Here is a 14,345-nt window from a genome sequence, read left to right as displayed (position 1 = left end):
ACTGCAGACTTCAATCTGAAATCAAGCTTTCCAATAAATTGCAAGAGATGCAAAGAGATAATGAGTTCAATTATTGAATCCTGTTGTTCATTTGCTCAATAACATAGTTCCAGGTCATATCATTCTGCTCTGAAACATACTAATAAACTCAGAAAGGCTGAGATTTAAGATTTAAGAGGACATACAAATTGCTACACTTAAGTATTTGCATTTGCAGTGGTTATTTCTGTATGTGTGAAGGGGGAACATCATCATCACCAACAAGCTTTTACAGATTCAGTTTTAACACATAGTCTTATAAAAACTGAGGCAACATTGATAAAAACTCAAATCACTGCAGAGAGGTTTGAGGATGAAAGTGTGGCAAAAGAGAAAACTGTTAGGAAAAGGCAGAAACAGGTGGTGAAGTGGGACCTCTGGTGGAAATTGTCATGAACAGCAGCTTATTCTACTACTAAATTAGTTGTTAACTTGCCTGCTCACACGAGACACATGACCAGGTCAAAAATGTGGACTGAAACTAAAGTTGAACAGACAAAGCAGACAATTTTGACTTGTCAAACAGAGATGGAACTGATGTTATTAATTGCTGCACTGCATTGCAATAATTTGTGATCAAGTATGAGCTTTGGCTCATAGATCAAATAAGATGGACTATTACTTTACTAGAAATCCACCAAAACCACGTCCAGCTCGAACCTGCTGAGCCTGCTTGTCTTATGCTATAGTATTATATATTTCAACATTTCAACTTGATTACTCGTCTTGTAGCATACATTATTCCCAGTAAGCATTATTTCAGTACGCAGGTCAAAAAGTCGTCCAGGCAAACAGACCTAAATGTTGAAGTTTTTTTAATCTAGATTGCATATAAAACAAAATGTAGCCATGTATTTGTCTTTTGAACTCAGTAATCACCAGATTAATGCTTAAAGAGTGGTTGATAACGCCTAAAAACTCACACCATAGTATTGTTCCCACCATTACACTGTTTTAGTTCCCCCAACTCTGATGATGATTGATTTATGAATAAGAAGGTTTAGTCTTGTACTTCCAAGTTTTTAGATTTGAGATGATATTAATCTGCTGATTCCAGTACAGAGAAAACTGAAACAAGTAATACAGAGATAATTTAACAGACACAGAGGACCATGGAAACACATCAAAGACAAACAAGTAACTTATTTTCATCTTTTGAAACAAGAAATATTTTAATACAGAAACACGGGCAGAATTCAGCATCGATGTCTTAACACGTACATATATAAACAATACAAAGAAGTTTATTCTATATCACAACAAAAATTGTTTTTGACTGGCCGGATTGAGGATCTGATCTTCAGTCAGAGACATATCATCCTTTTGTTTGGTCTCCCCTCATGAAGCGCAGTTTCATTATCCACGCACACTCTGTATGATCTTACACTCAAAGCTGCAGTCATGACAACATTCGACCGGGTTAAAATAAGTTAAAAATATGTGTGCAGAGAATATTGTAAGGATTGGTTTAGTATTATTCTAGCATGGCAAAATGACATCCACTCCCACAGCTGGTGGTGCTAATGTACAAAAATCTTACGCAAACCATCTCATACAACTATCCACAACTACACCCATGTGCCTCTCACACCTTCATCTCTGCAATAGTTTTTTTAAACAGGTAGCTATAAAAATTAGTTTAAGTTTAGCAGGTTACAATAAATATAGAATAACAGAAAAAACAGATTTTTTTATACTGCTCTAACAAGGATTTTTCTAGTGATAGTGACCCTCTCCTAAAAGATGGCACAGATAATTGTCTTCTCAACTCTAGTTGCTCTGAGGAGGATGTTTGATAGGCGTCATTATGCTTTGGTCGTGTCTTGAATCATGTAAAATGACACGGGACTAAGAGTCTGCAGCCATGTTAGCGGCTCTGTAAACCTGTACTTTAGCTAAATGCAAAACACCATGACAATGCTAGCATGTTGATGTTTAACAGGTAATGTTTACCATACAGCTGAGGCTGATGAGAATGTCCTGAGTTTTGCTGGCATTTGATCATAGATCGTATTGGAGATAGATAGCATTGGACAAAATGAAACTTTGACCTGGCGCTAGAGGAAAAATCAGCAAAATATTTAAGACAAAACCACAAATGTCAACTTCATGATGGTGCTAGAGGAAAAGTCAGGGGATCATCAAAGTCATTAGGATTCATCCTTTGGGGACCATGAATATCTTTACAAAATGTCATGGCAATCCATCTAATAATTGTTGATATCGAAAGCCCCGACATTGTCATGTTGCTAGCATGGCTAAAAACCTGATGTGTTATCTTCTCTACAGTACTACTGTACTCCCTCATGTAGGACATTTTCCTTTATTTAAAGATTGAAGAGAAATTCCTACAGAGGTAAGTATCCTTAATCCATTGGTTGTAAGTGAAAAATAAGGTGGATTATTAACATGATTTCACGGTATGTCATTCCAACACGGATGGCAGCTCTTTGAATCGCTTTCCACCTGTCCTTTCTAGCCTGTTTTAATTTCCAATCTGGTCTCTTCACCTGAACATAGGATGCTAAGAGAGAAAAGAAAAGACAGGGATGCAGGCAGAGAGGATGGAGGTGAGGTCGATGGGGGAGGATGAGTCGAGGCCACTGAAGCATAAGTAGGAGTCGGGGTTGCTTTGGATCAGGGGAAGTGTATAAAATAGCTGCTGCTACTGGAAAGTTTGACAAAGCTGGTCTGGTTCCAGTTTCCAACAACAGAATTTACTGTTTCATGTTTAGTAAAGTGAAAACTAGTCCAACCCTGCTTTATAGGTCTAAAATCAATTTTTCCTAACAAATTACAAAAAGGGCAGAGCTAACCAGGTTAGCGTCATTAGTTGCTCTGCTGAGTCAGCTCACATTTACCCTTTATACATTTATATTAAAGGATGCACAGAACAGTGATAGGTCACATTTCGTATCTATGGGTAAAGCTATGGGTCTAAGCTATTTTATTATTTAAAACATTTTTTTTTTACAATTATTAGACAGTGTAGAGAAACAGCAAACATGGGAGGGAATATGAGACAAAGAACCTATTTTCAATCATCATAGTTAAAACATATGTGTGTTGGACTGTCAACAGAAAGTTCCACTGCTCATCTGATAATTTGGTCGTTTTTGTAAAATCCTTGCTAATGCAGATCAGAGTTTAGCCAGTGTGATTTGTTGTAGTTGCTTTGGTCTAAATCACTTAAACCAGGGCAAAATTCAGTGCAAGATACGTCTGAATTTACCCAAAAACATCAAGACTTAGAAGATGTCTAGTCCTTCTGCTGCTCCAAGATCAGATCAGACAGCACGTTGATGTCCGTCTCTGCCGAGTGGCACTGCAGCACCAGCGCCACCATGTTGTCCTGACCCACAAAAACCTGACAGAGCTGCTCTCTTAGGTTGGCTGTTTCCTCTTGACTCCTGTCTACACTGAACACCAGTCCAGGACCCGAAGCTCCAAGCTGCCTGTGCTGGTGTCCCGCGTCCCATCCCTTCACATGTCCTCTCCCTTTGCCCCGGCTCCCTCCACGTGCTGCGTCCAGAGCTCCACCCAGTGTTCGGTCGCGGAAGTTCAGGACCTCCGTTTGGGAGCGTGGAGTTTTGGAGGAGGGAAACGTGGTGGCTACACCGGCAAAGGAGTGGTTTCCTGGGTCAGGAGTCCTGATTCAAACAACATAACATTATATGGAGTTATATTCTTAGACTATCCTAAATGTCAAACTACACCAAAATCATTTCCTTCACCTGTTTAAGTTTCTGAGCTACCCTGCAGAAAAGGCATCCTGATTTAAAATATGCAAATACACAAGCCTTGTAATTACACATGAAGGCAAAGTAAGAGTGTACCTGTGCTCTGAGCGCAGGAAGTCATCCAGGTGAGGCCCTCCTCTGCCCAGAGGGTCGTCCGGCACCATGAAGTGATCCCCGACAAGCGTGTACTGAAGAATTCTGAGGAGGAAACGCGATCACAACACTGTAATTAGAAGACTGGATGATAACATAATCCTGATTCAACTTATAGGAAGGCTGTCGAAGCTGTAACATTTGAGTGATACCTCTTTTTGATGATGTCCCTCCATACAGGAGACTCATCTGAAAGGTCTCTCAGGTTGTCGTTAGTTACGATAACTCCGTCTGTCTTCTGTGCAAGCTGCAGCATGAATCTGTGGAAACAGGGGAAAAAAGGAATGAAAGATTTCAAAGCAACCTGGAAAAGAACTTATATTCTTATATAATATTCTGGTATTTGGCGCCCCCGCACGTTTATGAATAATGATCAATCACTGATTCTAAGCAGGTTTTGAGTACATAGTGTGTGTAAAAATGACTAAATGAAGTATACTCAAAGCAGACACTAAACACAGTTGATTTTTGAGTGTTCTGTTGATGCACACTATTCTCCCACAATGCAATGCACAAAGGAAATGGAGGAGCTGCTCACAGCTGCAAAAGAAATCTTGATGAACTTTCCAAAACCGACATCTGACGTCACACTTACTGTATTATTTTCTGTTAGTATAAAATGGTTGAATATGTTGATATTTTTGTGTACTAACAGCTAAACAGTGCATTACATGAATGTCGATTAGTATGTATAGAATTAGGATGTAGTACAGCTATACTGTATGGTAGACTGCATCCAATTTTCACATTTTTACAAAGAAATTATGCTGTCAGAATGATCTGAAATATGCTACTAAAGGTAGCATATATTCATTTTCAGCAACATCCTGTCTCACATTCACCACTGCAGACAGTTGTCGTCTTTTGAGCATTTCACAGCCTCACTGGAGCAGTATGCTCAACGGCACACAGGGAGGTGAGAGTGTTTCTCATTCACTTTCACACAGATTTTACCAGCCAGTGAGTGAAACCAGTAACTTTCTATTTATACACTTGTTTCTCTGATCTCAAGGCCTCCGCCGCCAGCTGCAATAACAACACAGATGCTTTTTTTAAGCAGCAGTACAATGACAGAGTCTGTCTACCTGTCGTCGTACGAGCTGATCCTCTTGCCCTGGACCTCTCTGGAGGGGGTGTAGGAGACCAGGCCCAGCTTCTGCAGCTCACCTAGATAGTGCTGCTCTGAGAGGCAAGAACAAACAACACTATGTTTAGTCTGCACTAAAGGGAAAAACACACGCCCACACACTCATATGTTCGCCCAATTCTGGTGTGTTTTCCCCCTTTCATGTGACTCAGAATCAAATATAAGCAGCAGACATGCATAGAAGCACAGAGGCCTTTGTCATTTTAAAACCACACGATGCATCAGACAACTGAGATACCAAGAACTATACTGGAAACAGTTTTTCTTGGCCTTCAAAATGTTTTACAAAATTCTAGAGGAGAAATAAAGTTGGAGTTAAATTAGATATATAAGATATTATGGATTAAAGAGGACTACATTTTTTTTCCAATGACAGGCCATAATGTAATACTGTAATGTTTCAGCTCTTCTCTTTCTCATATACTTTACATTACATGTGTATTACAGTATCTAAATTACACCTCAGGATGCTCAGGGGTAATGTAAATGCACCATTCCATGTAGTAAATGGGATAAAACACGCACATAAATAGATATAACATGCAAATGTGTATTTGTGTGTTTCAGAGCTGAAAAGATTAGTTGATTAATCAATTAGTCGATTAGCTGATCTACAGAGAATTAATAACAGTTTAAGCCATTTTTTAAGCAAAAATGCCGGAGTCCCTTGCTCCTTCTTCTCTAATGTAAGCATTTGCTGTTTTCTTTGTCTTATCTGATTGTAAATTGATCATTTTGGGGTTTGGACAGATGATCAGACAACCAGAAAGTCATGACAGTCAAGACAAAGAAGACATCAACTTGGGCTTTAGGAAATTTCTGACATTTTATAAACTAAACTGCTTCCTGTAATCAAGAAAATAATCAGGACATCGTTAAAATGTACACACACTGCAAACTATTGTGATATTTTTAAAAATAGAGATATTAAGTTTAAAATACTCGTGCTACCTTTGATCTTGGGGTCGCTCTTCTGTCTCCACTGTGGCAGGAGGGCGCTGATGTGACGATGGCCTCGGTCCCAAAAGTGCTGGACGGCCAGAGCGATTCCTCGACAGGAGAAGAAATGACCCAACCCGTGACTGTGGAAAACATGGAGGAGTATATATGTAGAGTTTGATAACAAATCTGACGTCAACCAAGATGGAACCTACTTTTACAAAATCATGGTGAAAGATATCCTGTTACGGACCTTAGTTTGTAAGAGTTAAACACTGAATCTTTGAAACTAAACAGTTACTCCCTTTGTTCATTACCCTACTGTACAGAAGTGTGGCTTTTTATTTGTCCAGGGGCACAACAGTAAAGACCATTACTGACAGTACGGACCACACTGCATGACAATAACTGGACATGCAGTGCAAAAATACCAGCAATGAGTGCCTAGTAGTAAAGATGTTGTAAGGTTGATAACAACTTTAAATATTTTAAATTGACCCCTATCAAGTGGGCTGACCTTTATTGCTGGTTGGAAATGAACTCTGTACTATAACATCATCAGTATCCAGAGTATCTATTCCCACCTCATGGCCACGTTGCTCCCATCAATGATGATCGTCCTCAGTTTCGGGTGTCCAGGCTTGTCAGTTAGCTGGAGGTCAAAGGGCGTCTGTAGGCCTTCCAGGAAACGCTGCTCCCTTGTCACTACCACTGAAGAAGCACCCATGAAGCCTCGTCTTTCCCTCACTCTGGTGGGGGACGAGTCGTTCCCTGTGAAGATGGGGGGTTTAGGGGTTTGGAGTGTTTGTTTTAAGGAGTTAGAGGACTGCTTTGGGTTTAAGATGTCTTGGGTTGGATGATTTTGTTTTGAGGTGGATGAATCAGGCCAGTGGGTGGTTTGGCCATACTGTTTGTTGGATTGGAAATCAGTGTATGGATGATCTGAGGATGAGGAGTAAGTAGGCATGGGTGGCCCTTTGACTTCAGGAAGGACGATTTGGTGTGGAGTTTGTGGCTTGGAAGGCTGATGTCGCTTTGGCTGTGAGGCGTATTGACTCATGGGAGGCTGCTGTGGCTTATTAATCCAAGTAAACAAATCTGGCTCTGCAACAGGTACAGTTAGGTTTGGCACTTCTACCCATCCTCTATCTTCAGACTCTCTCTCTTCTGCAGGTATGAAAAGCTCAATTTCCCCTCTTGCTTCGTCCTCCGCTGGTCCAACTTTTAGTCCCTCTTTCTCCAGCACCACGTCATCCATCTCTCTCGGTCCCTCCCTAAAGGCATCCGTCTCTTTGATCCCCTCTCTCTGCAGCTCCAGAAGCAACTGGTGAGTGGAGTGTTCAGGCAACATGTTATAGACTTTGGTTACTTTCTGCTCCATGTACCCGCAGCTGGCTGCAGCTTTCTTCACCACTCCCAAGACAAAGTCTTCCTCGTGTCCTTCCTCCTTTTCCTCGGCACTACCCTCTCCCTCAAAGTGCTTTGTTGCTCCTTCCCCCTCTCCCTCACAAACGTCTCCCACCTCTCCATTACTACTTACCAACTTATCTCCTCCAGCTGCTATTTCTTCGGCTTCTCTGTGCTCAGTCTCGCAAGGTCGGTTCCTCGCGCTTTGATTTAAGGCAATACTGTCTTGATTTTTCTGGTCTGGATGCTGAATTGTCTGCTCCCGGTCACTTCGATCCTGCTCCTGTTGAACCAAGTCCAGTATCTGCGAGGCCTCTTTCGGTCCTGTTCGGGCAAGAACTCGTTTCACAACGTCCTCCGTGTACCCCATGGCTGTGAAGAACTTCAAAAGAAGAAACTCCTTGTTTCCCACTGACAACTGCAGGTGCTGTTCCTCCTCCTCCCCTGGTCCCTCTTTCACCTTGATACCTAACGTTGCCACTGGCCCCAGCTGCTCCTCCTCTCCCACCTCCTGTGGATAATGTATGAGTCTTTCCTCAGCACCCTCTGCCCTCCCTCGGGCACCTGCAGACGTAGAGAAAGACTTGGCGAAGGAGTCCTTGGCTGCAGAGTCTTTCCCCGAACCTGCAGTCATCCCTTCAACCCACCGATCAGTAGTGCTGTCCCATCTACCATCCAAATCCCCATGTGATCTTACCCCGGCATTTCCATCAGTCAGTGCCGGGATGGGACTTGATCCAAGCCCAGCTTCCTCCACCAAATCCAGCAGGATTTCCTTCACTGACCCCGGAAGCACCAGAAGATCCAGGATGTGCCTGTCCTCCCATTTCTCCACCAGAATTTTGAAGGCCCGGCGTGAATCCAGAGACTCGCCAAAGCCTCTGTCCCCAGTCTCAGGGCGTCTGGACTGTGTACCCTCGTACCTCTCCACCAGGTCTATAATAATGGAGTAGGCTCGCACCACTGGCTCTTCAAGACCTGATATAAGCAGGAATCCTGTAGAGCCAACCTGGTTTGGTGAGAGGAAAACAGAATGACATTAATCTTAGTCCTTTTAATGACAGAAAAATAAAAATGTAGGTGGATGTTCAGACCGAAAACAATCCTTTAAATGAGTAGCAGCGTTAATGCTTCAGGTACCGGGGAGACATGAAATACAATAGCACAATAATAGTCCAGTATGAGTATGAGCAACCTGCTTGGCTGCTTTGACAGACTGGGGGGCCGCAATATATCACGCAGGGCTAAAGTCGGTCTGAACATGGCCTAAGAAGTAAAAGTGCTTGTTGGACCTCCCCTATAATTATATTTTATACCATCCATGAAAACTATCCAACAACATGACTAATTATACAGTTTGTCCTATACAGGGATGAAGACACATTAATAAGGGATCTGTAGCAACAGGTAGAAACTAATAGGGAAAAAGAAAGTTGTCAAAAGTAATAAAATTTCCATGAGTCGTACATTTGCCTTCTAATAAACTGAAAAATTTCCAGTGACAACACCACAGTGGTACATTAAGAGGCAGTTGTTACTTTATAAGGGGTATGACACATTTATCACTGATGACATAATAATGATATTGACTAATAATGTAATTTCTTGTAAGAATAACAAGAATGCAATTGCAAGATATCACGTCATTAGTCAATATCATTATTGCATCATCAGTCTAAAATGGCACACTACGCATAAAACTACCAAGCCGCTTGTGCTGGTGGGGGATTTGTACAATGACGGAAGTGAGTGATAATTCATCCGACTTCTGCATATACAAGAGAATACGTCATGGGAGTGATGTGAGGGGTTAGAAATGATCATCTAGGCTCATATCAAGGTTCACAGTTCATGCCTTTTTAGTTTAGTTACTTTTCAACCCCTTTAGAACAACATGTGGGAGAGTTGAAGGGGGGGGGGGGGGCACAATTTGCGTCACAACACAAAATACTCCTTCTTTGAGTCATAACTGAACATAGACAGGCTAAATATAATTTTAGATTCAGTGTGATGTACACTTTCAGAGGAAACCATTATCTCTGATGTCCATCACGAATAAACAAATCCGTAAATCGGTTTAATAAAGACGCTCCTTGTAACTCCAGAATTTGCCCGAGAATCATCACGTTTTAAAAATGTCCTCAATATCAAAGTAATCCAGTGATACCTGTCTGTACATCCATTGGGTACACTGCAAACAGGAACTGCAGGCAGCTAATTTGGCATGCTTTTTGATGGTGCCAATTTGCCAAAATGTCCAGAATGCAACACTCACCACTATGTGTGCTGAGGTGATTCTTATCAGGCAGTCCATGAACAGCCCTCTGGCTCCACTGAAGACACAGTGAAGAACCCCGGGATAGGAAACCTCCTGCTGCTCCTCTTGGTTCGCAACTCCTTTCACAAATAACTACAAGACAGAAATATTTTGTGTCATTATTATATTATATTGCTGTAGTAGTGGTGAAAATGCTTGTAGTAGTACAAAAAATCTAAATATTACATGTCCATTTTTGGGTTAGAAAATCACCCAAGTTCATCATATATGATCAATTTGAGCTTGACAGTTCATTCTTGGCTGACTACCGTTTATGTATGATGTACAAAGGCTACGATGCAACAAGGTTACAAGGTTTATATCCAGATTTCAGTAGCTTTACAGGTGCACAGTTTTTCCAAATCTGTCGTAAAACAATAGTCAGGTACAATATGAACGTTGGGAACAGGTTTTGCCACATACTGTTGTTCATACTGACACTTATAAGATCCCTTCCATGCAAAAATGTACTGAAAAGTTCATCTGTAGCTAATATGAGGCTCATTAATAAGATCAAGTGAATATCTTCCAAAGTTACAGTCTATTTAGTCCCTCTTATTGTTCCTTTCCCGTCACTGCAGCTCAACAAAGAAACACAGTCCACGGAAACACAAAGAGGGAATTTTCTGCTAAAAACACGGTAACTTTGGGAGACAGAAACTTGATTTGACTAACTCAGACTGCTGAAGCCTCATATAACTTCAAATAAACTTATATTTTTGCACAAAACAAGGGCTGTGGATTTTGTCCCACTTCATTTAAGTTGAAATTGCATGAGGAAGGGATGCTTTAATCGCCACTATGAACAGGATGAATGAAGCAAAACCTGTTTCAGTGTTCATTTGGGCATCAGACTAGGCACCCATCTTCTTAACCGATCTACCATCCACTATTTATTATTTTCTTCTGTTTTGTTTGTTAATTCATATTTAGGGATCTTGATGTTTAGATAGAGAAAATACATTAAAATAAAATATATTAAGATCAAGTTATGTCTCTGAGCAAAGTACAAGAAATAGACCTACGCATGGCTCCTTGTACATGTACCTGACAGTCAAGTGATTACTAGTCTTTATTGTTTTCTTTTACGAGGACACGTGTCGCTCAGCAGAGCTACTGCACTACTGTAGTGACCAGACAAGCTGCACTTCAGCTTTAAGTCACCTATCTGCTTAATAGCACATTTCATTCTGGGCTGTCAGTCTGAGAGCATGTGTCAGCAGGTTGACCACATATTTAGACCGAAACTAATCAACATTTTAAAAACCCTCGATGAGTCATTGCCCAGGAACACAGCCCTTTATCTAAGCGCACTGTAGACTAACATAACCAGTAATGACATTAACAATGTGTAGCACCTCTTCAAATGTGGGGTTACAAACTGGTTCACAATCAGGACTAATGTGCTATGAAACAATAAAAACAATTCCTTACTTTGGCAGCTTTCACATTGTTGCTCTGCCCTAGTAGTTTCAGCCATATCTGCCCGTTGTTGCCGTGAGACGACTCATCCACCCCGATCCCAAACGTCACCCCGAATATCCGCTCCACGGTGCTGCGCAGGGAGGCCAGGGATTCCCGCAGCTTCCCAGCACACGCAAACTCATCCTCCACCTCCGTTTCTCCTCCTCCTCCTCCATCACTTCTCTCACCGTCCATTCCCTTGTTTTTAAATCGGTGTCACAGAGTTGAACATACTGCAAAAAAACACATTTCACATAACAACAAATGTTTAAAAATACAACTAAAATATATCACTGCTGGCATTTTGATCACCATTGTACTCTCAAGTATTGGTTTGAAGTATATTGGAGATATATAAGGGACGTTTTGGATGACAACGGCCAGCCATAATTTTCTTAAACTGGATGAAATAATGTCACATGACCAAGCTGTTTTAATGCTGTGATGATGATGCATTCTCATCACTTCAGCTTCAAACATTATCTGAATATTGAAACATCTGGTTCATATCAATGTATAAGACGTATAAGACAAACGTTAGGAGATAAAATCAACTACCAGTCCCAAGGAGCACCGGTATGAGAAAACATCCAATCACTCAGCTTATAAGTCTGTTGCAGGTTGAGTTTAGTAAAACTTAATAAATACATTTAGCAGTTTTGTGTTGTTGATGGATATGACACGTCCCTACAGTCCTATTCAGCCTGCATTTACTGCACAAACAGTATTTTTGGAGGGAACTGTATTCTGTGTACTTTCAATATGATATTACTACAGTAGAGTCGACACTCCTCAGATCTACTGCCTATATACTTTCAAATCTGGACTGTACAACTGCACTCTCTGGGAATGATTCATCTCCTGTAACTTCCCTGTTTTATTGTGAAATATGGGATAATTTTACCTCTTTATTTAAATGTGAGAAATTTAGTTTTTTGGTTTATATGTAATTTTATGTTATATCTTCATTGTTTACTGTATAACATGTAAGTGCAAACACACTATATGGGTTAGGGTTAGGGTTATATGTAATTTATTTGAAGATGGACCCCAGGAGGAGTAGTTGTTGCCTGGCAACAACAAACGGTTACCCTAGTATACAATGAACCACTGGTTTAATCTCTAACAGTGCATTATATTTCATACATTTAACACGTTTTTTAATGTAAAATCTTAATCTGTAAAGTAACTATGTGTGCCAAATGAATGTAACAGTGCAGAAGTATAAAGTGGCATAAAATGGAAATATTCCAGTGCAGTAAAAGTCCCGCTCCGCCTCTTTGCACCTGATGTGCATTCCTTTGCAAACCCAAACATGTAAACAAGCCTGCAGTGTTTGTCTCTCCGCTTGTAACCTATTATTAAAATACTGACATATTATTTGCAAAGATTCACATCACACTCTCTGCTCCTGCAGCTCCCCACGCGGTCAGTTAAATGTGTAATAAGACGCAGTTTCAAAGCGAGCAGAAAGATATTACCTGCATGTTAAATCGGCTGTGGCGCACTGACAGATAATCTGGCAACAGTCTGAGTGTTATGAAACACTTATCTTAATGTGAACACACTTGTTTTTAGCAAAGACAGAGCGGGAAACAGATCATCAGATCTTGATTGAACAGAAAAAGAGACAAATCTGAGTGAAATTATGAAAAATATCTTCTTTCTGCGTCGTTTTTCTTACGTGAGGTCGATCGCTCTGCGCCGTCAAAGTTTCGTTTCCCGCAGGCTGCGACGGGGAGGCAGTGCAGCTCGCTCCGGTCTTCCGCAATCATAAAACAACAACATGCATCGGTCCAAAGTTCAACACACGTCGTAATGTCGCAAAATGACCGAAAATGTGGTGGCAACAACAGCCGGCCGCGGTGCTGCTGGGGCGGACGGGCGGATGAGGAAGTGTGCGCTGTATCTAGACATCATCTCACCACCGGTGGAAACCCCGAAGACAAAACCGAAACTAAACGAAAAACACACACACAGTTTATCTGAGAGGCAGGGCGGGTACTTCTGGCTGGGTATGGCGGTCACGGAGTCGCTGTAAAACCTTTATAATAAACCTAATAATATTCTTGTATACACTTCATGCACTCAACACTGTGTCTGTGGACTCTTTTATCATGTTGAACTGCATCTTCACGTCCTAATGTCCCTTTAATTTTGCTTTTTTGGGGATTAAATCGCATTTTTTAAACATAAATTATTATTATAGCACATAATTAACCTGACAAAGTGATCAAAGTGTACATTTACAGCGTTTATTTTTTAATATATTTAATAAAATGTTATGTTGGCTTGTGTCAGGGTCACACAGGAGGTAAAGGGGATTTCCACTGACGTCAGAAGGGGTTTTTCTATCTTTTTTTTTTTTTAACTCCTTGTTGACAAGGACAGGCAGACTTTATAGAGAGAGGCTGGAGGCTGTTTGATATCCTAGTCCAGGAGACATACATTTTTTTCAAAATAACACTTTTATCCGTTCACAAAGTGGTTTCAAAAGCTCCATCCCTGCAGGGACAAAAGGAGTCTGTGTCAGAGACAGGAAGAGAAATGTCACCTCCTACACTACATCCTGTGTTTGTTGGGGGTAAACTGTAACATCTCATGGATAAATTAAATATTATATGTCATTTAAAGGATACGTCTGGCAATATTCTGTATTTTCCTTAATGTGAACAAACCCAAAATGGGTATCCAAAGCCTGATATATATCATCGAGGTCCATTGGTGGACAAAAACTATTTTAAAAACACATAAATGGGCAACACCATTATGAACATGCCAGGGTGTATTCATCCGCGGCTGAAGATAGCCCACAGATTCACTGATTATTCCTGTTTGAGTAACGTGTATTATAAACGGCAGTGTCCAGCTGTTTTAGGACATTCTTTAGCCTTTTTATGAAAATTAAACTATACATTTGTGACCTGTTTTTAAAGATTTACGTCTATGGGAGCAAAGTGATTTGGGGCCGAGTGCCACAGACAAAGTAGGAAAGTGAGAAAATACTGAAACACATTGTTGACTTTAGTTTGTAGGTTTGGTTGACAATAACATAAATGTAGATTACACCAGCCATATCCATTGGAGAGGTTCTTATTTATGTAAGGTTAATAACTGTGTGTTTGTATGTGAATGTTTA

General features: G+C 40.8%; 1 protein-coding gene across 1 annotated transcript; it reads right to left on the bottom strand.

The window, feature by feature from the left end:
* Window positions 1-1,181: 1,181 nt before the first annotated feature.
* khnyn (KH and NYN domain containing) lies at window positions 1,182-13,114 on the bottom strand. The gene is made up of 9 exons (XM_070929919.1): window positions 12,891-13,114; window positions 11,177-11,439; window positions 9,701-9,835; window positions 6,603-8,434; window positions 6,031-6,161; window positions 5,018-5,114; window positions 4,085-4,192; window positions 3,876-3,977; window positions 1,182-3,689 (listed from the first exon to the last, which is right to left on the bottom strand). Exons 2-9 carry the CDS (start codon window positions 11,399-11,401, stop codon window positions 3,299-3,301), a joined length of 3,021 nt encoding a protein of 1,006 aa, XP_070786020.1. The 5' UTR covers window positions 11,402-11,439; window positions 12,891-13,114; the 3' UTR covers window positions 1,182-3,298.
* Between the last annotated feature and the right edge of the window lie 1,231 nt (window positions 13,115-14,345).

This window comes from Enoplosus armatus, chromosome 23 (genome assembly GCF_043641665.1).
Source record: "Enoplosus armatus isolate fEnoArm2 chromosome 23, fEnoArm2.hap1, whole genome shotgun sequence".
Lineage (NCBI taxonomy): Eukaryota > Metazoa > Chordata > Actinopteri > Centrarchiformes > Enoplosidae > Enoplosus > Enoplosus armatus.
Note: the sequence above shows the minus strand (reverse complement) of the source record. Positions and strands in the feature narration are given on the sequence as shown.